This window comes from Mustela lutreola, chromosome 5 (assembly GCF_030435805.1).
Source record: "Mustela lutreola isolate mMusLut2 chromosome 5, mMusLut2.pri, whole genome shotgun sequence".
In the NCBI taxonomy this organism is placed as follows: domain Eukaryota; kingdom Metazoa; phylum Chordata; class Mammalia; order Carnivora; family Mustelidae; genus Mustela; species Mustela lutreola.
In genome coordinates, this window is record NC_081294.1 from 41,483,797 (window position 1) to 41,510,300 (window position 26,504).

The window sequence follows — 26,504 nt, forward strand, 5'->3', positions numbered from 1 at the left end:
TCTTAGGGGCCTGTTGTCAACTGCTCTACCTTGTTCTGAAAGCTCCTTTGGGGAAACAGCCTTAGAGCAAAGAGGTCACCATGGCACAGCTCTGAAGGAAGATCTAATGGAATTGTTCACTAATTCTTTATAAAAGATCTCTAATTTATAGCATATATCTTGAACAGAATCAAAGAATTGAGTGACATTGCAATAACCAAACCTCTTCCAGCTCTGATTATGTGAGCCAGGCTTCAAAACTCAGACATAGATTAAAATGTACTCAGGATAGTACTGATGGTGATTCCTAGCTCTGTCTCGGAATAAAGAACACAGATGCATGTATATGTGAATGTGCATTTAAAAAAAATCCATCTGGGGCGCCTGGGTGGCTCAGTGGGTTAAGCCTCTGCCTTCAGCTCAGGTCCTGATCTCAGAGTCCTGGAATTGAGCCCCGCATCGAGCACACTGCTCAGCAGGGAGCCTGTTTCCCCCTCTCTGCCTGCCTTTCTGCCTACTTGTGATGTCTCTCTCTCTGTCAAATAAATGAATAAAAATTTTTTAAAAATCCATCTAAATAAAATTTAACTCCCCATATTCAAATTGCTATCAATATCTGTAAAGCACTCATGTGACTTTGATCAATTAGGTATAATGACTGCAATGGCATCTCTGGCCGGAAGAAACAACACTCCAAGGTTTACAGTCACAAGAAAATTAAGGTTAGTGGGGTGGGTGCCTGGCTGGCTCAGTCAGTGGAGCATGCGGCTGTTGGTCTCAGGGTTGTGAGTTTGAGCCCCACGTTGGGCGCAGAGCTTACTTTTAAAAAATTAACATTCGAATTTAAGTGCGTATTTTTATTTCAAAAAAGTATAATATGGCAATCATTGAAAGACAGTAGGGCATGAAAATGAATAGGATGTGGGATAAAACCCTGTGATGCCAATGGGCTGGAGATAGGAGTTGGAAAGAGAGAGAGGAATAATGTAAAATTTCTGACCAGAATTTGTCCGTATACTTTTTTCAAAGGATGATGGCGAGCAGGGCTACCCCTGAAAGGTTTACTGTCAGTTTCTCGACAAATGTCCCGGCCCAACAAAGCTGTACTTGAAAGGAGCCCACATTGTAGATGCCTTTTATTGGCAACTTTTGGGGATAGAATTGAAGATAAAAATTTCAAAATTGCCTTCTACTAATGCTCAAAAAAGAGGAGTCGACGTGCAGCATCTTGCAAAAACCCTCCAGGTACATCCTTTGCAGCTATTTAAGGTTATACTAAAAAAAAAAAATTGATGTCAGCTTAAAAGCATACAAAGGGATACACCACTTTTCAAATGTCTTTTAGGCGACATGTGAGCAAAAGAATATAGAGACAAAGTCAGCAGCAGCAATCAAGATGATTGATCCACACTCCACTCTGCTCGAGAAGCTTATCTGTCGGGCATCTGGCTGGCTTAGGCAGTGGAGCATGCAACGTTTCATCTCAGAGTTGTGAGTTCAAGCCCCATGTTAGGTGTAGAGATTACAAAGAAAAGGAAAGAAAAGAAAAAAAGAGAAGAGAAGAGGAAAAGGAAAATGAAAAGAGAAGAGAAAAAAAAGAAAGGAGAAAGAAACTCTTACCTAACTTCCAGCTCCTTATCTTGGGAGAAGCGAGAAGAACCATTTGCTCTCCCCCTTTTCTGACCTATAGCCAATGCACCAAGAACTGTGGTATAGAGAAAAAAAAGGGAAGAAAGAAAGAAAAAAAAAAGAACTCTGGTATAGTGTGACCAGAAAGCAGGATTAAGAGGGAAGAAACCACTGTGCCTCTAACTTGCTTTGTAGCCTCACAGTGTGGTCATTTTCTTCTTCTTTTTTCTTTCTTTCTTTTTTTTTTTTTTTTTTTGTGAGTGACTCTAAACCCAACATGGGGCTTGAACTCATGACCCTGAGTTACATGATCCACTGACTGAGCCATCCAGGTGCCCCAGTTCCTCCTTTCTGGTCCTCAGTTTCCTCTCTGCAAAGAGTACCGGGTTATATATTTTTAAATTTTTATTTATTTGAGAGACAGAGGGCATGGAGGAGCAGAGGGACAAGCAGACTCCCAGCTGAGCACAGAGCCTGATGCGGGGCTCGATCTTGGGACCCTGAAATCATGACCTGAGCTGAAACCAAAGAGTCAGACATTTAATCACCAGAGCCACCCAGGCGCCCCTGGATCATATATTTTTTTTTTTTTAAGTTCTTTTTTTTTTTTTTAATTTTTTATTTATTCGATAGACAGATCACAAGTAGGCAGAGAGGCAGGCAGAGAGAGAGGAGGAAGCAGGCTCCCTGCTGAGCAGAGAACCTGATGTGGGGCTCGATCCCAGGACCCTGAGATCATGACCTGAGCCGAAGGCAGCGGCTTAACCCACTGAGCCACCCAGGCGCCCCTCCTGGATCATATTTTTAAATGTACACTTAAAAAGCACAATCTTACACTAAAGGTTTATGATCATGAATGTTCCTTCATTAAAAAAAAATATATATAGTAAGATTTTTAGACTCTTAGCTATTATTTAATATTTAAATCTCGTGTTTTCTCCTGCTCTCCCCACTAGGCTCCTGAGGAATGAACACATCTCTGGGTGAAACATATGCCAGTTTTGAGACCTTGTGTCCTATAGATCTGTTTCTATCTGGGTCAAAGTCCCTTGTCCCAGACAGTCTTGTCTTAGTTCTAACTGAGCTGGTGATGTCCATGCGCCCATCAGTAAAGAACTATTCACTAAGCATCTACTACTCACGCGCCATTCCTCAAGCATGAAGACTACAGACAGTGGTGAGAGTCCCAGCTCTCCGTCCGGTGAGGGAGCAATGTGTGGCTGAGTAATCACAGAAATACAAATGCAAACACAGGAAGGTGCTGCAGTGAGGGCCCAGAGGGAGGGAGTGGTTGACTCTTCTGGTGGGACTGGTGAAACTCTAGAAACACTTTAACTGAACTTGTGGGCAGACTGGAGGAGAAAGTGGAAGGTATTTCTAGCACAGAAAAGTATACAAGGGCATGATGACACAGTGAGTCCTGGGGACTGCGAGTGTATCTGGAGGGCAGAGAGTCGGGATGGAGATTGGGGCTGAGAACAGAAGTCAAGGGATGAGCTGGGATAGGTTGGTGAAGCAGGAGACGGATCATGGAGTCTGGTCATTATCCTGAGAGGAGGGGAAAGGAACACATCCGGGAAGAATGAAGTCGAGAAAGGATTGGAGAGGTTAGACCCAAGGCGAGGAGGCTTGATCAGAGGCTACTGGTGTGGTTCAGATAAGAGATGATAAAGGCCCAACGATGGCAGAACCAGTAAGCACAGTAAGGAGTTGGACTTTGATAAAGAGTCAAGGATCGCTCTCAGGTGATCAGCGTGGAAGTTTCCATTCTTCAAGAGAGAATTAATTATAGGAAGAAGAGCAGGTTTAGGGAAGCAAAAGAGTAGACTCAGGTGGAGACAAAGTGAGTCATGATGCTCAGCTAGCCATTGTGAGGGCCTTGGAGCTCCAGCGGCACAGCAGCCGGAGCTGAGAATTTCTCATACGCTGTGCATGGCTAATCACAGGGCACTCCGAGTAACCAAAGCAACAAGCCACCTCCAGTATGGGCTCCAAAGTCAGTTTTTAACCTAATTCAAACAAGTGTTAAAGTCAACCTCCATGAATTTGGGGGAAGCAGAAGAGATGGCAGGTTCTGAAGCAAGAGGCAAGCGTAAGAAACTACTTCAGCTTCAGAGTCTTCTTGAAGGATCAGCACAGTTTGGAGGAAAAAAAAGCATTTAAGTTTTCAGATTTAGGTAGGCCTGCAACACTGGCCTTTTGAAAGCACTTTTTTTAAAAAATATTTTTAAAAAGATTTTTATTTATTTATTTGACAGACAGAGATCACAAGTAGGCAGATGAGATAGGCAGAGAGAGAGGAGGAAGCAGGCTCCCTGCCGAGCAGAGAGCCTGATGTAGGGCTTGATCCCAGGACCCCAAGACCACGACTGGAGCCCGAGCCGAAGGTGGAGGCTTTAACCCACTGAGCCACCCACGTGCCCCAGAGAGCATGTTTAAACACAATGCAACACACACACACACACACACACACACACACACACACACACACCTCCAGCAAGTATTGATAAAAATCCCTTTTATAGTTAGGGATAGAATTATAATTCTGTTTTCTAAGAGGCTGAAATTGGGGAGCTTTTGCTGATCTCCTTTGGGGGTAGTACTGATTGATGGGAGAGACATTTAAAGCTTTGATTTTTCAACATGTAGACAGGGCACCTGGCTGGCTTAGTTGGTAGAGCATCGGACTCTTCATCCTGGGGTTGTGGGTTCAAGTCCCATGTTGGGCATAGAGCTCACTTAGGAAAAAACACATAAAATTAGCATATAGACAAATTTTTTGTTTTTTTTTTTTTTACGATTTTATTTATTTATTTGACGGAGACAGAGACCACATGCAGGCAGAGAGACAGGCAGAGAGAGAGGAGGAAGCAGGCTTCCTGCTGAGCAGAGAGCCTGATGCGGGGCTCGATCCCAGGACCCTGAGATCATTACCTGAGCTGAAGACAGAGGCTTAACCACTGAGCCACCCAGGTGCCCCCAAACAAGTTATTTTTTAATGGCTATTATTATTTGCATAGGTTCAAGATAGATGTGGTCCAGCAACAGATCTTTAAAAAGAGATAATTCAGGATTTTAATTGAGTGACCCCAAATCCAATGAACCAACAGCATACCACTGCTGAGAGAAAGCTACATTAATATTCTACAGCAGTTTTCCTGGTCATCTTCTTGTGCTAGACTCTCTGAACACAAAGGGAAAAAAATAATTATGGCTTCTATCCTAAAAGAAACTCCTCTTCCGGCAGGACAGATACACACGCTCCTTTCATATTTCTATGCCAACTTATCTCCACCCTGCCCCCCCACCTAAGGTCAGACAACTGTTGGTCATTTATGGGAGAGTTGCAACGCTAAACCCTCAGCAGACAGCAGATTATTTCTTGCTGTATTTATAGATTTCCTAGCAACAGGGACTGCATGCTTGTTTTCCTATGTGACAAGCCCTGAAAGAGGCAAGGAGTCTGTGCCAGAGAGCCGTGGGAGTTTACTGGCTCCGGGCTCTGCCTTCCTGGAAAACCTAGCCTGGATACCTGAAAGTAGGAACAGCCAGAGGCCGTTTCTGACACATCCAACTTCCTCCCAACAGTACTTGGAAACAATGGGACCAAAAAAATTAGAGCTACCTAAACACCTATCTTCTCCCCTACATTTGTAAGTCTCCTTTGGAGATAGAGTGGGCCTGCCGAGTTCTGGCCAATGGCTAATGGAAAAAAAAAAAAAAAAAAAAGATACACGTCACTCCCTTTGACCCTGTTCACTGTTGACGCATCTCTAGCATCTTTCCCTGCTGCATCAGCCTGGAAGGCAGAGATGTATTTCTCCTTAATGTGAGAGATACATCTTGCATAAATCTGTTATTCTCAAGGTTGCATCTTGCATAAATATTCTCAAGGTTGGCCATTGCAACAATTAGCATGAGGTCTCTTGACAAATATAAACCAGGCAGCTTCCTTCTTGAGCTCTCCATTTGGCACTGCTGTCTTTCAGGATGCCCTTGTGACGACTCCAGTTCTTCCTTAGTAGTTCATTACCCGTTATCTTTGTATGCCCCTGGGGCTGTGTGTTCAACACTCTTCACATACAGATCAAAATGGGGTCTGGAAAAACTCACCTAGTCCTGGGATTTCCACTATCACTACAGTCTCTATGTCGACAACTTCCGAATCTACATCTCTGGCTTGGGGTATTTCTGACCCTATGCCTTAAAGTTATGCAAAATGTGGGGCTTCATGGATAACGGGTTTTGATAGAAAATGAAGTCCTCTGTTAAGATGTAGAACTCCGGTTTCTCCTCTAAAAGTTTGCAACGTAAACGGATTTTATGTCAATCATTCAAGATGTAATTTTAAAGTTCTGAGGGCTACAAACTAGGACAAAGAAACATGATGAGCTTTGTAATCTGGAACCTGTTGTGGATGAACAGGAAAGTCCTGAGCAAGGTTTTCCAGTTTCCCATCACAGTTCATTCCTAGCTACCAACATGCCACCGAATGTGGAGTTGGGAAAAGATGCACACAACTTCAGCTTTCCCTTGTCTGGGGCAAATCCTTATACCTACACGGTGTTTCTGACTTCACTCCATGCTCACAGCCACCAGCAGGGTTGACATTCTAGGAGTTACTCCCTTTTTATAGGTAAGGAAACAAATCATGTATCTTAAACCCAGATGCCTTTCAAGGTTCCCTCTACTTCCCATTTGGTCTCATTCTCCTTTGCCAGTGCTGCTCAAACTTTAGTGAGCATGAGACTCACTTGAGGGGTCTTCTTAACACACAGACTGCTGGGCTCCATCCTGAGTTTGATTCAGTAGGTCTAGAGCAGGGCCTGAGAATTTGTATTCCTCATTCCCGATGCAGGACTCGATCCCGGGACTCCAGGATCATGACCTGAAGACAGTCGTTTAACCAACTGAGCCAGCCAGGCGCCCGAGAATTTGTATTTCTAATAAGTTCCCACATACTGCTATTGGTCCCTGGAACTATACTTAACGACAATCACTGTCCTGTGCCTGGAGCAGCAACTTAGTGGCAAAAAGTTTCCAGCTGGATTCTTTCCTAGACCAGCCGCTAATCAGCTCTGTGACCTTGAACAGGGCTCTATTCCAAAGGAAGATCACAGCTTCAGGCTTCAATGATCTTGCTTACTTTCCATTTACTGTTATTCTGTTACCATTCCATATATAGTGTTTGGAGACAAAAAACCAAGAACATTGGGTATCTCCAGATTTTGCAAGCAGCAAAAATCCCCCATTCGGCTTAATATTCTCCTGGTGACAAGACACATTCAGAGTAAAATTAATGTATGATATTGTCCTTCTTGATGTTATAGCACAGCATGTTTTCCTCTAAAGACAGAAGTTGAAGATCGACAAATGGCACTTAAAATGACACAGAATACATTTATCCCACTAGGGCAGATTACCAACCTTAAAACCCAACAAAAGACTTGCTTCAGTATGTAACAGGACCCAAGGACTTCTAACCACCACCACCAATTTAGGAGGTAACTGAAGCAACTCTTAGCACCCTGAGCATGACCTTGTAGACAGGCATGGGACCGGATGCAAGGGGATCAGGATATTCTGCTGTCTGCTCCGAGAACTACCTTAACTCCACCCCCAACTACCCCCGCCCAACACGTTTCTGAAACCTCAGGTTCCACTTGCTGCTTGATTTCCCAGCACCTTGTTATCCTCCTCTGCCCCTACCACACGAGGTCATTCTCTCATTATTCCTGTGCTCAGATGTCCTCCTTGACTGCAGTGCAAGGACTTGTACTCCAGTGAGACTGCCTTTACTTCTGAATTATCTCAACTTTTTGTAAAAACCTCCGTACAATTTATGTATTACTCAGGTAATCTCATTGTAAGAGATGCAAACCTCTAGAAGGCACATGGCCTGAACCACTCGGTGGGTTCTGTGCTAAAGGGCTGGGTATTTAGCCAGACTAAATTATTCATGTGGGGGTGTTTTGCTGCCATACCTCCACGTTTATTCTCAAAGTGAGGAGTCTCCTGTGCTTGATGAAATCTTACTCATCCTTCAGAATGCAATTCAGAGATTATCTCCTCTGACTTCCATCTGCTTCACTGGTGTGCACTCATTCTGGCAACAGAATCTCATGTGAACTGTCTCCTACGAGCTGTCGCTTCTGAATTCGCAGAGAGTAGCCAGCACCTGGCACCTAAGGACTCAGTAAATGCTCTTTAACTGCTGATCTATTTGTGAATAAATTGAATCCCTATTGCTATTTGTGCACAACTTGCACTTTTGTACACGGGCTTAAAAAAAAAAACCCATACGTGGTTGTCATAGAAAATTAAGATAAAGCAGCAGTTTACACTTTCTTCACCATTTTGCAAGGGGCAGGCTGGTCAAAATGTTAAAAATAGTCATATTTTTATTTTTATTTTATTTTAAGAGTATTTTCATGTGGGTACCTGGGTGGCTCAGATGGTTAAGCATCTGCCTTCAGCTCAGGTCATGATTTCAGGGTCCTAGGATCAAGTCCTCTATTGGGCTCCCTGCTCAGCAGGGAGCCTGCTTCTCCCCCTGCCTCTCATGAAAAAATAAAATCTTTAAAAAAATGTTTCCATGGGCGCCTGGGTGGCTCAGTGGGTTGAGCTGCTGCCTTCGGCTCAGGTCATGATCTCAGGGTCCTGGGATCGAGTCCCACATCGGGCTCTCTGCTCAGCAGGGAGCCTGCTTCCTCTCTCTCTCTCTCTCTCTCTCTCTCTCTGCCTGCCTCTCCATCTACTTGTGATTTCTGTCAAGTAAATAAATAAAATCTTTAAAAAAAAAAAAAAAAAAAAAAAAAGATTTAAAAAAAAAAAAAAAATGTTTCCATGTTTTTTGATTTATACTCACACTTGCACATGAGCACTCGTGTACGTGCGCGCCCATCTAGAGGCTAACTTACTGGTTTTCCTGTGCTTCTAAACCTGGACTAAAACATTACACTCCGTATGGAGTTGCATGTTACCACAGTGCAAACCAGTTTTGCAATTAATAGAAAATATTTACTTAGCAACTGTTGAGAGCAGTTTCTAAAAATAGCCTCTCCCCCCTTTCTTCCAATCCTAAATATCTAATGCGGCACTTTATCACCACTAAGATTTGTGCCACTGTCCACTGGCAGAGAACCAATGTATGGCTGCCTGACATCCCACAGAAATTGTTTCCAATGGTTATTCAAACTATTTACTTCTCTGGGTCAGTAACACTTCAGACTTAATATGGTAATGTTGAGAGAGGACTACATTTTTTCTACTTAAGATACTATCCTCTACATCATCATCAGGGCTATAAAAGTACTACAGAACTGGGGGTGGGTGGGTTAGACCCTTCTCAGTGACAATGTACTAGTATTACTTTTTTAAAGATTTTTTTGACAGAGAGATCACAAGTAGGCAGAGACACAGACAGACAGAAGGGGAAGCAGGCTCCATGCTGAGTAGAGAGCCCGATGCGGGGCTCGAACCCAGGACCTGAGATCATGACCTGATCCAAGGAAAAGGCTTAACCCACTGAGCCACCCAGGTGCCCCTAATGTACTAGGATAACCTGCACAAACCGGGTTATGTGAAAATGCTCCAAAAATGTGCAGGTAATATTCACAACCCCAAGGAAATATAATTTCCTGTTTCTCTAGCAGAATGCAATTTTATTAATGCATTCCACTCTCGACTAGACATGGAGAGCCTATCCTACACTATCCAACACTGATACCTAATTTTAAATTTTAATCATTTTAAGGTGATTTCAAAAAACCAATTTCAATTTTTAGTTAAGACTGGAGAGTAGCACAATTGACTGATACCTTCTTGCTATCATTAGCATGCAGATGAGGTACTTGGTGGTAACTAGGTAAAAGCTGGTTGATAAATGCTGATGGCCAGTGCCACCAAGGGAAACAAATCCTTTTTGGCCTGGATTCTAGTCTTGGTTTTGGCTATTTCAGCGCATCTGTACATCTTTTGGGGCTTCACTTCTATCATCTTCAAGAGACTGAAGAAAACAAGATCTAGTATTTGGTCCTAAACACAAACTCTACTAACATCCCAAGTGGACCGATGACTTAATGAAAACCTTTGATGACAGTGTCTTGGACTTTTTAAACTCCTAAGCTGCCATCCTATTTGATGTTACTTTAAAGATACATAGGCAACATAAATTATTCTAAAGGGGGAAATTCTTGTTTGAAAATCCAAGAGAATGAAAGTACTCCCCTGCAGCCCTGGGCTTCAGGATCCACAAAAGTAAAAGACGACAGGACTCACCTTGTTGGGAAGTTGTGACAATTAGGCAAATTAATACATGTGACATGCCTGGCATAAAGCATTCAATAAATGGTTAATATTAGCAAACTCTGGTTCTCAAATGGTGATAAAATTTAAAACAAAACAAAACAAAACAAAAACAGGACACCGGGTCTAACCATATAAAAACTAAAGGAAATCAGGTTTCGGTTCTGGCTCTGTAAAACCTCACAGATGCCACATCCTGACTAATCCTTTTCTCAATTTTTAAAAAAATTTTATTTGCCAGAGAGAGGATACAAGCAAAGGGTGCAGCAGGCAGAGGGAGAAGCAGGCTTCCTGCTGATGGGGCACTCGATCCCAGGACTCAGATCACAACCCCAGCCGAAGGCAGTCACCTAACTGAGCCACCCAAGCATCCCTTCTCTATTCTTTTCTAATGGGAGGAATAGTAACTGTTCCATGATGTCAGAAGGATGAAGTCGGATGATGCACAGAATTGACAGCTGTGAAGTTCTATATGGATTCAAATTCCTTAATCTGCAAAACATTCTATGAAACTTAGTATTTCAATCTTTAAAATGGGATGATCACACCACCTTTCCAATGGAGTGTCCAGATTAGGTATTTTTTTATAATGTCCCCCGGCAAGTAATGTGTATTACTGCATGGCAAGTAATATTTTTAGGACACTGTAAATGTCTTGCTCATCAAACTTATGCTTTCTCCCTTTAGTAAAAGGACTTTTCAAATGCATTACTTTTCTTAGCTGATACTTTAAAAATGTTTTCCCTTCTCCCCATTTTTATATGAATACAGAAATCATGGATATTAATGTTATATTGTAATCAAAACTTTCATAATCTACTTGATACACAGTTGGCCAGTATGAGTTTTTTGAGAGGCTCCAGTGGTCTGACATGCACTCATCGTTTTTTGAGAATTCTCTTTCTAGCACAACAGAATGTTCTAGGTTCATCTTTTATTTTCTGCACCCCAGCCCTAAAGCTAAACATTTCTCCAAGGAGCCATGGTTCCTTTCAGTATTTAGAAATGAAGAACTGGTGCTCAGGTATGCTCACTGCTACTGTCCTAGCACAGGTTCCAGGCCCTCAGTGAACACAGCTGGAAAACACACACACACACACACACACAGAAACTCGTGAAAGACAAAAGGGCGAGGGCCTGCTCCAAATTAAAAAACACTACAGACACAACGAAGTACAATCAATGGCACTTGGGATAACTGATGGAACAGGCTGGACTAGAAAACTGGGTCAATCTTTAAATGTTCTGATTTTGATAATTGTACCATGGTTAGTATAAGCATTTCTATTTTTTTTCCTAAGATTTTAATTTATTTGACAGAGAGAGAGAGAGAGAGATACCACAAGTAGGCAGAAAGGCAGGCAGAGAGAGGTGGAAGCAGGCTCCCTGCTGAGCAGAGAGCCTGACAAGGAACTGGATTCCAGGGACCTGAGCTGAAGGCAGAGAGGCTCAACTCACTGGGCCACCTGGGCGCCCCACGCATGTCTTACAAAAACCTACATTAAAATATTAGGTACAGGGGCATCTTGGTGGCTCAATCAGTTAAGCATCTGACTTGATTCCAGGTCAGGTTGTGATCTCAGGTTTGAGATGGAGCCCCGCAGCATCCTGCTCCACGCCAGGCATCATGCATGCTTAGAACGCCCTCTCCCTCCCTCCCCCTCTGCGGCACAGCCTCACGCTCCCTCCCAGAAGCCCCCCCAACCCGGTTTTAAGAAATGAAGTGTTAAAGCGCATGTTTGGAGAGAAGACGCACAAATAAAGGGGCACAATGTAAACATAAACAATGTTGAGCACAAAGGAGAAACCACTGTACTATTATAATTTGTCAACTCTATGCCCAACGTGGGTCTTGAACTCACACCATTGAGATCCCTCTTGATGTCATGCCACTGCATGTTCTAAGGACCAAGCCAGCCAGGTGCCCTTTAAATGATACCAAAGTAACAAAATTAAAAAGTTTAAGAACACCTTGCAGACTAAAGGTCTACATAAAACACATACTATTTCTGCAGGTACTGACTCAGTTCACGAAGGTGACCCAGCTCTGGCCTTGTTAATGTTTGAACCATGGTATTTCATGGGTAGCTGTGCAAGTCATGCTTTTATCAATGAAAAGGAACAAAAATTTTCTTAATTCAAGAATAAAGCTACATTTTGTACATTTTGTAAAGCTTTACACCCAACATGGACTTAAACTCACCATCTGGAGATCAAGAGCCACATGCTCTACCTGCTCAGCCACCCAGGTGCCCCAGTATTATCATTTTTATTGGCATCAAAGGTGGCACAGTTGGATAAACATCCTACTCTTGGTTTCAGCTCAGATCCTGATCTCAGGATCATGAGACTGTAGCATTTCACTCCACGCTCAACCAGTCTGCTTAATACTCTCCCCACCCCCAGTCTAAAATAAATCAATCTTTAATGGCAAAGAAATGTATATATAAAACATCTATATTTTGTTACAAAGTGTCTTTGGGGAACCAGGAACTGACAGTAGTTTCATACAGCTGCTAAATTTCATCCTAATATGGAATCTCTCCCCACTTCCTCCAAATAAGATACTATATTGGGAGAACTTGGGATTTGGACCTGAACCATAAATTCCTCTAAAAAGTCTCCTTCAGTATTTTTCATCATTTTGACAGAATAGGGTATAACCTGCAGATTCCAACTATACTTTTTCACTACCAACCCTCCCCTGCTGTTCTTGTCTATACTAAAATGAACTATAAAGGGCTCTTTATGTGGACTCTCAATAGGTTGGTTTCCTACTCGCAGGTTTTCCATGCTCTTTTGCTTTCACGAACAGCCCTGGTCTCTAGGCTAGAGCTTAATCGCAACCTCCACTTGACTCCTCAGAGGCCTCTGTGATCCTTCCAAAGAGCACTTGAATTGCACCCATCCTCTTCCAGTCCTGCAGCTCTTCTCGACCTTCCATAGTCCCATCTTTCAGATTTTTCGTTAGCTCCTCCCCACTCATCTATCAGCTCCCACATGTGTCTACACTTCTACTTTCAACTACAACTCTTGCATACTCTGGTTGGCCTCCCCACTATGAAGGACATAAATCTCATTTACTGGTTACTTAAACACTTCATCCATCTCCACCTAACTTTTCTCTCCATTCAGAAGTCTCTTAGGGAGCCAGGAGCTCTGGCTCAGGTCTTCCGTGGTACTGACACCAACGAACTGCTCCTAGTAGTTAAAACCACCACCATTACAAACATGTCTTCCTAATTTTGGATCCAGATGGGTGTACACAGTAGCCAATAGTAGCAGTTCCTCAAGAAACTCCGAGGGATCAGGTTTGGTAAAGGCAAAAAGGTAGAAGCAATCAGTTCACCCTGCCAGGCTGATAAAGGGCAGAGACCAAACAACTGAAGTATGAATGAATACCCAGGTCTCTACAGCTTTGGCAAGTTTTCCTTCTCATCATCAAATTCTAGTTACTGTGGGTCCACAGCCTCAGCAAGACACAATGCCATTCGACCACAGCTTGAAACATGCATCAGACAGCTAAGTCTAAGAGCTCTCCTATTGCTCAACATTTTCAGCACTTTTGCCTATGTCCTCAAAACTTGTCTAACAAGCCATTTCAGAAAACCAAGTCATTTTACTTCAACAGGGTACTGTTTGGTAATGCACAGCCTGATTAGATCACCTTACTCTCAACTCATTACCATCTTTGGCCATTTCGAAAAAATAAATACACAAGCCAACTCTGTCAAGGTATAGTCTCTGTCTCACTTTAAAGGGGACAGCATATCAGAGCTAAATGGACACTCTGCTATACCTCATACAGACCTACTCATATTTTGATCAAATTATCCATTTAAAAACTAAGAGAAAACCTAAAATGTTGCTACATACCCATTTGCTCAGTAGAGTCTATAGCAGACTATTGAATTTTCAAGAGCTGGAAGTCTAAGGCACCCTTCTTAGAAGCCCGACAGTTCATTCTACTCAAGCTGAAAGAACCCATTCTCTATTTTAGCAAATGTTAGGGAACACTAGCTTATTGCCTTGGGTTCTAAATCTTGTTATTCTTATTACAATAGAATTCCATTTATAATCATTACAGTATTCTCTGCTTGAAACGTTTTAATTGTGTTGCAAGGACTAGTAGAAATAGGAAAATCTCTTGCTATTTGTTGATGGAAAAAGTTAACACAAACCTCCAAAATGTCATTTGTAGGCTATAGGAGCATGAGCACAACCGTATGGGAGGAGATAACCAGTCTCTCCCTTCATATATATTCTTTTTTATTTTCTTGTTATACCTTCCCAAAACAGAGACATTCAACAGTAGTTAGAATGGCCATCTCCCAACATTAAAAAAAAAAACTGCACCCCCCAATGGGTGAACAAAGTAGAGTGGTAACCTAGAGTTCAGCTGGGTAAGCCACTGCGGAGCCTTAAGTGGTGAGGTCTTCCAATTTCAGAGTGATGTGTCTTCAACTTGTATCATTTTAGTGGAAAAACATAATTTAATTTTGGTGAAATGAGATTCATCTCCCGACAGGATTAGTAACAGCATTCACTGAATTTCACATTCTTCTTTTGTGAACTGTGAAGAAAATGAATGGTAGCTAGAAGATCAATGGGATTCCAGCTCCAGCTGCAGGTGGAATGAAGATATACCAGGACAAAAACACCTATATTTTGATTTACAAAGCTAACAGCAGTTTTAAATCTGCAACTTAATTACAGACCAACTACACCACAACCTTTTCAAATGGCAAAAATACAAAAAAGTTAAGTGTTACAAAAATATTTCAGAAAAAGTGCATAGTCTAAGTGCATAGTAAATAAAAGCACTGAAAAATATCTTGCTAGAGGGAGTTCAGCTTGGAAAAGTTATTACCAAAGCTAAACATTTTTATTTTACACAAACTATACTCAAAAATAGCTTTATGAGACTGATTTCTGGCTAAAAGTATCAAAGGGTTTATTAGTCAAGAAACAAATACCTTAACTGACACAGGTGGATAGAAAAGAAACAAATAAGCTGCCTACCCCAAAAGTTCGCACTCATTAAGTTTTCTGCAGTGTGATGGTGCTAACAGATCCTTTAATAGCAGAATATGGTAATCATGGGATTAATTATTGCTAAAGTAGTTTTAAAAGAGAAAAAATAAAACTTAAACCTGACACAATCTGACCAAACATGTGTCAATGTACAGTTTCAAGGTAATTTTTACAAAATACCTACATTTACACAACAGGCTTCTGGCAGCATTTTCAGACAAAGGTTCTTTTAATTTATCTTGACATGCTATAAATGAATAAATTACACTATTTAAAGAATTGCTGTCAATAAGTTTTTCTTTCTCTTGTGTCAGAGAGAGGCAAGAAAAGAGTGCATTTAAGATTGAGAGGAAGTGCAGATAACTGAGGGAAAAGAACAGGAGCTCAGGGAGGGTCAGGAATCACATGAACCTCACCTGGTGGGAAGCTCTCCAAGGTTAAGAATCTGCTCAACTCCAATTAACACGAATTTAAAGAAAAACTACAAAATGTTAGTTAAACCCTTTAACGCTTTCATTCTTACTCAAAATCAGTCCAGCTGTGTAGTCTGAGGCTGCAGGAGTTAACACCACCAAGCCCTGGCCGCTGCAGCACTAGGTACTGTGCCTGCAAATCACTAAAAAAAGAAAAATGTAAGAATGCCTTTCCCCTTCAGACCACCCCCCCAAAAAAAATCTGAGTCAAAGTTATTAACACTAAATCTAAAATGATTTGCAAAGGAATAGTATGTAACAAATGGCTTGAAGTAGTCTATTAAAAAACTGGGGAGATTTTGATTTCATAGTGAGTCAGCAAGGCATTTTTGTTAAAAAAAATCTCATTTCCTTACAGAAACAGTTTTTAGTTTTTAATGAACTTGTAAACAAAAAATGCTCCCATTTCAAAATAAAAACAAAATCCCAGATCATATAGATGTTTACAGTGATTACATTTATCTAAGCAACATACATACATGTTCAGTTGTAAGATGTTAACTAAATTTGTGACAAATATGTTTTTTTTTTTTAATACCAAGAACATTATAGAGTTAATGCAGAGTCCTAAGGATAATCTAGTAGTCACTAAGTTTTTCTTAAGTCTTCACTTTAGATGCTGTTATTTCTAGCACAGGTAAGCAGGCAGAGTCTTTCGTATGCTCAAACACTGGAATCTTTGGTTGCTACCATATCAGCTGGCTTGCAAACAAGAAGCCAACCATTTTAAGAATGTTTTAAGTGAACAACTTGCAAACCCCAGGGATGGATAAACCCTAAGAATGCACAATTGTGAGCATTTACAACCATCACAACTGTGGCTGAAGACTGTTCATGCCGTTCTTCTGAAATGAGATCTCAAAGCAGTATAGTTCAAAACAAAAGATTGTAACAAAAAAATTGGCATATGCACAATTTCTCCACCAATTTGTGTGTGTCAACCATTTAGTTAACTTTTCCACTTGAAAAAATGCAATAGAAAACTGGACACCATGTTTCACTATCTCAGTTAATATTCACAATTACAGCGGCTACAACTCGGGACACGGCATCACCAATGCTGCCCAGAGCCAGTTTATACTGAAATTAAGTTCTTTACACCAAGTAAATGGTTGTTCACAACCACTGGCTAGTGTACATATGAACTAAAATTCCTAGATTTGGGGAGAAACAAATGCTGCTCCGATCATCTGCTCTGCTTCTTCTGTTCCTCAATTCATGCTTAGAAACCTGTTTAAAAAAAAAAAAAATCAAAACAAAAAACAATGTTAAAATTCCAAGTTAAAAATACATATTTTTAAAAAACTACACCCAAAATTAGGAAATTGGGTGAAACTGAGCTAATAATTATTTTAGAGTGGTGACTCATGTTACATTTTTATCTATTTGAAAATGACTAGAGCTCAATTTTTTAAAATAACAAAAATCCCTTTTCTGTTCTGGAGGCCTTTAGATAGGAGGGGTATAGAGTCAGTCTTCCCAGTCAGCATGTATTCTCAAGCTAAAGAATTACTGGTGATTTCAATGAGCTTGTTTTGTTTACTTCCATTATCTCCTGTACCTATGTGTTTAAGTATCTATCAAATGAATAAAAAATAGATACCTTTGGCTTAAAACTAGAAAGTATGTAATGTTTTAATCTACTAGTGCAGGAAGGAAACTTTCTGCACATTGTTTCTGATTCAAGTAAGGAACAATAAGGTTTAATAACAACATATTCAACATATAACCGAATTATTCCATGGAACAGAATCCTGGTAAGTATATGACTTTTATACAGAAACCATGTACCTTTCAAAATTCTTTGCTTCCATCAATCACATTACAAAGGTGAGGTTTTGTCCCGGTTTGAAAATATAAATAAGGCCTTGGGGCGGTGTGTGTATGTGTGTGTTTGTCTTTATTTACTAAAGCCTTCCCACCCTATAAACAATACCCTCCTCCCACACAATTAGACTCTGAGACTTCCACATCCAGGGAGGTTTGAATAGAAAAACAGCTTCAGGTAATAGCTCCATATTCCATCTGTGGCTAAAGACTACTAGAGGAAATGATGATCTCTATTACCTACAAGTTCCATCTATGGCTAAAGGCAGAAAGGAAATATGCCTACTTCTCACCAACTGCAAAATCCCATCAGTACCACCTCTCTTGTAACAGCCATCCTTCTAGGTGTCTGTGCTCCTTGGTGCACCCTCCCCCCGCAAACTCTTACAGCTGCCTCATTACTGCTCCTTGTAGCTCACTTTGATCTCTCACTTCTTCAGCTCTGACACCATGTTTTTGTTAATTAGTGAACCTCCCCCTTTTTTGTGCTTTTCAAGCATTTGTTGGACCATCTCCAATGAGCTTTGTGGGACAAATAAAAATACTATGCTTCTATAATTTACTTTGCATGAATGTAGGTCCCTCTCTTCCAAGATAACATCAGACATTTATATACCATTTCTTGGTTAATACTGTCTGACTTGGTAACTTAAAAGTTTTTCCATCTGAGCGCAGAAAGTCATCTTCATCCACTTAAAAATATATTGGGCTAAAGACCTGAGGACAAACAAGTATCAAAACACTTCTTTCTCTCTCCACATTAACTAATGGGAGTTGGTAAAAAAACAGACCTTTGTTGCCTGCCCAAGTACTAAATTCATAAAGCAAATGCCAAAAATGAAAAACAGTGAAACTTTCTAAAAACGTACTTTGCCACAAGGAATATTATCTATTTAGTGTTTATCACTCAACAGAAGTACCATGGTAAGCATAAAGAGAACCCCGTCAAACCAAAGCTGAATTAAATTTTAAAGTAAGACCATATTCTGTAACCTAATGCCAATGTTAGAAGAGAAGAGTATTATAAAGCAGATTAAAACTATGAATTAGCTAAAGAGAAATGACCCTTGCCCAGATGAGCATTTAAGTCCCGCAATTATTCTTAAATATGGTTAACGAAAAATGTTTACGCAACTACGAAAATGATTTATCATAGCTATGCAATTACATTATATTGAGCAATTTAATGACTATGTTGAATATCCAAACAGCTTCAAAATGGAAACCACTGTCACTAAAAAGAAGGCTTAAGTTATATTGTCAGTCAAAATATTAGAAAACTCTCATCTTTAATAGGGACAAAAATTGTATCTAGATAAGAATTGTACTGTTCATCTTTTAATCTGATATTTTAGAGATTCCTGGGTCAATTAATGATTACAATTGCTTAGGGGATCAGATAAAGGCTAGCCTAAAAATATTCCCGATAAAAGAGAGCAGTCAAACGCAGATTTAACTCTTCAGATTGGTCAATGGTGGGATACTCCACCCAGGGATCAATGTTTCTCCAGTGAACTGTCCTAAGATGTTACTGAAGTTTAAGAAAAATCTCAATGGGAGCATTCAGCAGGTATCCAACATTTAATCTTCAAGTGCTGGTATTCTTTTTCTCAGTGTTCATGAGTCCTTTGTTTTTATCTTGTGGTTTAGGTGGTCTCTCCTGGCTTCTGGCTTCTAAAAGTCCCAAAACCCATCTTCACTGCAACAACAGTTAAAATAAGGAATGGATCCCTTTGTTCCTTTAAAATAAAAATTTAAAAAAAAAAAAAAAAAAAAAAGGAAAAAACAAAGTTAAAACAGAGTTGGATGATCACTGGGACCACTGAGTTAATAGCTACATTTAAGTTTCTTTTCAAATCTGCAAAAGGAAAAAAATGTTTGTATTTATTTCACTATGGAGATTCTCCCCTTCTATACCTTACTCCAAAATATGAAAAGTATACATTGACTTTTATTTGTGAATTCACTTCAGATGTCCCTGATTCTCTCTCTCTCTCTCTCTCTCTTTTTTTTTAATAGAACCACAAACTAGTTCAAACAGCTATTTATGTAACAGTATGGCTTGGAAGTCTGTGATGGACCTTTGAAATTTCAGGATCCTTTCACAGCAGAAAACCATTTTTTCTAGAAAACATAATTTTTTAAAAGGAGTCTGAAGACAAGATCCATTCTTAAAATGCAACGTCATTTATCAGTCAACTTTTCTACAACATGCCTGTGTGGGTTTTTTTGTTGTACAAAAATCAGAATCAGGCTTGGACAATTCTGAACCAGACTGGCACTATAAAAGTAAAGAAAAACAAACAACTACAGTAACTTTTCCTAACTAAACTAAAAATGTATTAAAAGTTGGGAAAGATAGGAGATAGATTTTACTTTTATCACTACAAATAAACAAGTATAGTATACAAATACACATTACCGCTAAAATGCATTAAAAAAAAAAAAAAAAACCCAGACTAACGATCTGGTTTCTTTTGTCTTCCCTATTACAGAATTCTGAGGTTGTTGAATTTTAAAATACCTGTTACAACTGAGTCCTCCCCAACTGGTAGATGGTCTGGTAGTGGTCTACACCACTGAGTCACAGCAACACACTGTACTCTTCTAGGTCTTCCAACTGTTGTGGTATCCATCCAGACAATCTGACAAGTTGAAGTTTTTGACAGGTCCAGCAAGCCTTGGAGATGTAGGCTTCAGATCACCACAAATCAATTCTTGGACACTTCTCTTCACTTCCTGTTGGATTACTGGGCTCTTTCCTCTCCAGTTGTACTGTCCACAGTGAAAAAAGGCTGACAAAAATTTCAGCAAGCAGATGTAGCTCCCTGGCACTTCTTTAGACTGAGTGTATTCAGAGAAGATCAGTTTCCAGATATTTCAAGGTCTTCCCCTGTGATTTAGGTTACGTTGCTGAGTTACCAGCCACGTTCCTAGCAGCAATTGGTGAAGTCAGAAAAAGTTAAGCTAGAGATAAATGGTAGGTGAATCCCAGTTAATACTGGAAGGCAATTCAAGGAAGACCACGGACATGGTAGGAAAATGTGATGGAAAAATACTCCTATCTTCTATCAGCAATCTGACATCCATATATATTATGATAAAACTACACATGATATCAATGGTTGCAGTAGTGAACAGATGGATTAAGATGATGAGAAAAGAAATGTGAGGAACCAACTTGGCTTCACTACCTTCCGAAATTCTCCCCATCTCTGACCTCAACTAAAGAAATGGTGGATTTAACTGGATTCTGAATGTCCTAAAAGTATTTCCTTTTTCCTTTAGTACTTCTTAATGTCTTTTTTTTTTTTTTTTTTTTTTTAAGATTTTATTTTTATTTATTTGACAGAGAGAAATTACAAGTACACTGAGAGGCAGGCAGAGAGGGAGAGAGAAGGAATCAGGCTCCCTGCTGAGCAGAGAGCCCAATGCGGGACTCGATCCCAGGACCCTGAGATCATGACCTGAGCTGAAGGCAGCGGCTTAACCCACTGAGCCACCCAGGCGCCCAGTACTTCTTAATGTCTTGAAAAGTAATCCTCCTGATAATCACATATAGTTGAAAAAAGTGAAATAAATTTCAAAGTGCCTCAGATATGAATCTTTTATTTTTTTCCTTAGTATGTATGAAAACAGTAATCATAATCTCATAGCACATGAGCACTTCAGATTAGTACAGACCATAGCATGCTTTACAAGAAATGCCTTGTTTCTTAGTTTTGATGGGCTTTGGAATAGAGTATTTCAAAAGATCTTATCTTTAGAAAAGTAATTAGCAAAGAAGTCTATTACATATAACAAGCCCATCTCAGCTAAGGCAGACTTTAAAGAGTCTTTGGACATTCTTAGTGAACTGCTGAAACAATCTACACTTTTCCATGGAAGAAACATTTGATATAAGTTTATCAAAAAATAGAAGTAATATAAATATTAGTCACCACCACCATTTGGGGGATTTTTCCAGGAATACACATTCCTGCAATATATAGCCCTACTTACTGGAGATTCATTAAGAAACTCAATTCTCTGTGGAAAACCTGAGACTATAACACCATGAACGGAAACTGGTATGATGTATTTAAAAAGCATCTTCTAAAAATTTTAATTAGAAAATGTACTATGGTGTTATCATCATCACTGCAAGCAGATTTCTTGGAATCAGCAAATAGCTGAGCTGAATGAGCTCTTCCTTAAATAAAAAACTACTATACTGGACCTTGACAGAATGTGCTTTCAACCACTCTTACTAATTAGAGACTGAAATCAGGAGTAAGTAATCTAGAGTGACTGTCTTCAAACTACAGACCTCAGAAAAGATTTGGGGTTGGAGTTAAGGAAATGGGCTCTCCATTCTCATTCCATGCCACTCTCAAACCTGCTATACTTTTTTCCTAGCTTCATACCTAGGGGGTTTCATGGGATAGTTGTTTGGGACACTAAGCTCTATAACCAAAATAAATGTTTTCAAGAAGGAAAAGATCAAATACAACTCTGTTGTTTGTATTCTGTGGCATGGCACGTTTTAGCAGCAAGCAGTATTTCACTTGAAATCAAAATATACTACTTTCAAATGTTTCTCTGAAAGTAGTCAATGGTAAGTGTTACATTTTCTGCAAAGTCCAATTCTTCAAAATTTTACAGGTTGGTATTTATGAAAAATAATGTGTATAAACCCTGGGTCTAAAACTGCTACGAAAATTTTGCAAGATTTTCTTTTCTTTCTTTTTTAAAAAATTAAACTCTACCCCCAATGTGGGGCTCAAACTCATGACCCCGAAATCAAGAGCTGCATGCTCTGACTGAGCCAGCTAGGCACCCCAAACATCCTATAAGATTTTTAAGTTGCTTTTATGAAAAATAGTTACAATACAAAATTAAGGATTAAACTTAAGTTTAATTACAATTTCTTTCCAAGGAAACATACTAACTCAGTGGATCCAACTTCTCATCTTTAAGACCTAGATAAGGTAGAACAAAAATTCTTCTTGTTTATTGAGAAAGACACACAGTGGAACCAACTCAAAATAAGGGAATTCTTTCTGAAAGCTGCTGAATGCCTGAAGTGAAATGTTGTATATCAGAGGAGATTTCAATCTAATTTTAGTTCTAGAAACTGCAACTCATGATGATCCTATTATCCCAGCTAGCTTTAGGCAAAAATTGGTTTCATTTTATGAAAAAAAGCAAATACCCTATAAATATCAGGTGTAACAAGTCCTAAGTCTAGAACGTTACACTGGTATGACCATTTCTGAGAGATACTACCTAGCAACCTACCTCATTAAGAGGTTGGCACTGTGATTAGTCATGCAATGATTAAAACACTCAAAAGGGACAATTAAGTCCCAACTGAGACGCAGAGGCAAGCGTTAGTGTCTGCTATCCTGAGCTGAAATTTCATCATCTAAGAACCCCCATTACATTAAGCCTTCAACTGCGAATCCTTCCCAAATACAGAAACATGGAAGAGAAGAATCTCAACTTCATTCCTAATAGATGAGCTGCTGGGATGAGGATGACATCAGTGAATTATACTTCTTGAACAGTATCCTCAGGTTAGTGTCTATTTTTAAATTACAAAACTTTAAAAAAAACACAATACTAAAAATATAGACCCACAGACTAAGTTCAGACTAAAGCAGTCATTCAGAAATTAAATAATTAGAAACCAAAGACCAAACCTTACCTGCCCACCACTTCCAGAAAGTAGGCAGGTATCAGGAGGTAAGCCCCAGAAAGGGCGGAAAGAAAAACAAAAACAATGAAACTGAGGAGTCGAACTGTACGGCAACAGTGACAAGAATGGAGCTGTGCCCTAACAGTTCCACTCTTTAGTAGCACTGAGAGTGCCAGAGACAAACTGGAAACAGACTAGTAGTAGTTTGGTGGCATTTGCCCCAAGTTTCTGTTCATTTTGCAAAGCCTAACAGCAGAATTCAATTCCATAATGAGCCCCCAGACCCTGAATATTTCCAAATCTTATAAAATAAGAGTCCAAAACAAAACAATTGTTTTGACATTAAGAACCTTATGTAGTTGAATAGTCTCTAAAAGAGACATCTGGTTTTCAACTTAGGAAAGACGCGTCCAGCTTTTCAGTTATTTGAGCATTTAAAGAGCACAAAGGAGATGCTCTGAAACTGAAAAGATAGACACTTTGGGGGCAATGCCAGACTCACCTCCGGGAATTAGATCATGTTCACAATTTCCCATTTTAAATGCTAAAACATTAACATGCAGAAAAATATTCTTAACACTGTTAGTCTGAAATAAAGTCCAAATACCATAACTAACCAGATTCATTATTAAAAATCAACAAGTGTTAGGTCTAGGATTTTGGATTGATTGATTATACCATATTCCCAACACCAAATGTTTATTTTGGAAAGGGTTAATGAATGAGTAAAAAAGATGCAGTTGTTAAAAATGACCCAAAATCCCAAGAGAATGATATAATATATACACACATATATGTATATACATATACATATATATATGAACAAGGACATTTGGGTTTAAAGTTAGTAGTCAAATTTTCCAAGGACGTCTTTTTTTAGAAACACAGAGCCAAATTTTTATTTATTTTAAAACCACCTCCTCGATCTAACACTGTTAGAAATGAATGAATCACCCAATTTTGTATTCAATTTGTTCCCTGTAACGTCACTTGGTTCTTGGCTACTAACCTTTCATGTTACTCTTGGTTTTGTCAGTTTGCTTGCCTGTGGGGGTTTGGGCCTGCTGACCCTGCCCACTTGAAGAGGCTGCCTGCTGTGCTGCTTTCTGCTTTAACATTGTCCAATCAAATGTGTAGTCATATTGGTGGTTCAGGGTCCTGGAAAACATAAAATGATATATGTCAATCCTTAATAATGGTCTAGTTAAATACTCTATTGAGCTTTCAAGACAGTAAGGGCACTTTCTAAGGAAATCAGAGCATTTTCTCTTACGTATGGTAGCTTCTAGATTTCATTCCATATACATGACTTTTTAACTGTTCAGTTCATTAATTCCACTTTTTACAAGTCACAAATGAAGGAGAATGATATCACCACTTCAGTCTGATGTATTCATTAAGAATAATCTTTTTCAAAAAGAAGCCACCTTTATTACTTTCTTGAAAGAGGCAGGGAGTGAGAATGAACTGCACCATGAAAACATGGAGTCAAACTGTCAATTATCTAGGGAACCACGCAACCAGGAGGTACCTCCTAAAAACTAATCAGATAAGTTTAAGAACACAAGCTTGTGGGGGAGATGTGTATGCTGGTGGCTTGGAAAGATGACTTTCCTGGGGTTAGAAAATTACCCCCAATTCTTACCCTCTTCCAACAAAGAATTCGGACCACATGTACTTTATTCCCTCCATGCTCAAGACCACTTCTGGGTTGCACCTAGGGAACCCTAGAGTCTGAGGCCTGCCTCCACACAATCATAGGCCCCCTAACTATCTTAATTAGTTAATTTTGTTATTAACAAAACAAGCTGTATTGTTATTAACAAAACAACTACAGCAAAGCTGTAGAGTTCCAAGGACCACCAATAAGCACTTCTAATATGAATGGCAATTATCGTGGAAAAGTTAGATTCTACTTGGAGTCTGAATCAACAGTTTCTCCATCCTAAACTAAATAAATTCCAAGCACATTTGCACCACAAATGGGAACATGCCAAACTCAGTCTCTTGATTTTTTAAAAAAATATTTTTTAATTAATTAATTAATTTAACAGACAGCGAGCAAGAGCAAGCACATGAGTGAGCAAAAGCAGGGGGAGCGGCAGAGGGAGGAGGCTCCCCACGGAGCAAGGAGCCCGATGTGGGGCTCAATCCCAGGACCCCAGGATCATGACCTGAGCTGAAGGCAGATGCTTAACTGACTGAACCACCCAGGTGCCCCTCTTGTAGAGTTTTTTCCAAACTCAGTTTCTTAAAATTTTATTGATATGGGTTAGGCCTGCTTTTAATTTGCTACTTGTCAGAACAGATGTGTTGGGTGGATTTAACTAGTTTCTCTCACTAGAGTCTACAGTCTTAAAAACACCCTAAAAACTGACCTGAAGGGGCACCTGGGTGGCTCAGTGGGTTAAAGCCTCTGCCTTCGGCTCAGGTCATGATCCCAAGGTCCTGAGTTCAAGCCCCGCATCTGGCTCTCTGCTCAGCGGGAAGCCTGCTTCCCTTCCTCTCTCTCTGCCCGCCTCTCTTCCTACCCGTGATCTCTGTCTGTCAAATAAATAAAATCTTAAAAAAAAAAACAAAACCAAAAAAACTGACCTGAAAAGAATGCGGAATAGCTGCCTCAGATACATGTAATCCGGGGCTTCCTCAAAGCGCAGCCCACGACAATAGTTTAAGTACATGGCAAATTCTGCAGGAAACCCCTGCAAGTTCAAAAGTTAAAACACAAAGTAAAAAAAAAAAACAAGAAAAAGTTTATTTAAGACAGGAAAATAAATAATTAAATACAAGTAAAAAGTGTTTTTGAGGAGAGTGTTTCACTACTTTGCCACAAGATCTGAGAACTAAACTATAATATGACTTGGTATCCTCATAAATCCTGACCACCTGATCATGTACATCTTTTAATACTGGCAGGGGAAACATGGATCCTTTCCCTACAGTATAACGTTCTTAAATAATCTGGATATCCAACTTGCTATTATTCTATCAGTGTCTAATAATTCAATGGCAACAATGAAGAAATGATCAAATGAAAGCCACCAAGGTTCTTTTCCACAACAGGTCAATGAACTGGCACTTTCTCCCCAACTGTGTAATTACTTTATTTGGTGTAACTGTATATACCTATACAAACAGAAAAGTAAAATCACCAAGAGTACAAACATATAGCACAACCACTGTTGTCATACAGATCAATCACGAACAGACTGGGTTTGGATCTGTTTTTTTTCCGTAACATTATCATAATGCATATATAACATGTTCTGTTTTCCCACTAACATTATATTGCAATTACACTTCTGTGTTATTTCCAACTCTTCACAAGCTTCTGAATGGGTACATAATATCTAGACCAGTGAATACATCATAATTGTTTCCTATAACTATACATTTAGGTGATTAAAGTTTTTCTTTTATGAACATTATTAATAAGTACAGCTGTGGGCATAAACTCTTTATGTGCTCAGCTTCCCAGGAAAGATTCTCAAAAATGTATTTAGCACATCTATAAGCCTACAGATGTTAACCGCCAAAAAGCTTTTGCCAGCAGGAATGTAGAAAATCTCTTCCCA

At 39.7% G+C, this 26,504-nt stretch overlaps 1 protein-coding gene and 1 non-coding gene across 11 annotated transcripts in view; one reads left to right on the forward strand and one right to left on the reverse strand.

Moving 5' to 3' along the window:
• The first annotated feature begins 4,264 nt into the window (after window positions 1–4,264).
• Window positions 4,265–4,337, forward strand: TRNAK-CUU (transfer RNA lysine (anticodon CUU)). The gene has a single exon. It is a non-coding gene; the product is annotated as a tRNA-Lys (tRNA).
• Window positions 4,338–14,167: 9,830 nt separating this feature from the next.
• CSNK1A1 (casein kinase 1 alpha 1) overlaps window positions 14,168–26,504 on the reverse strand; it is a 45,718-nt gene continuing 33,381 nt past the window's right edge. For 2 of the 10 annotated variants that reach the window (XR_009353789.1, XR_009353790.1), the window contains 4 exons: window positions 25,525–25,631; window positions 23,939–24,087; window positions 19,774–20,044; window positions 18,520–18,988 (listed from right to left, as the gene is read on the reverse strand). Coding sequence is in view for 8 of the 10 variants with exons in the window: in XM_059174000.1 (XP_059029983.1) it covers window positions 19,857–20,044; window positions 23,939–24,087; window positions 25,525–25,631 (444 nt within the window). In the remaining 2 variants the exon portion in view is untranslated. The other 8 variants (XM_059174004.1, XM_059174007.1, XM_059174003.1 and 5 more) reach the window with 6 other exon arrangements.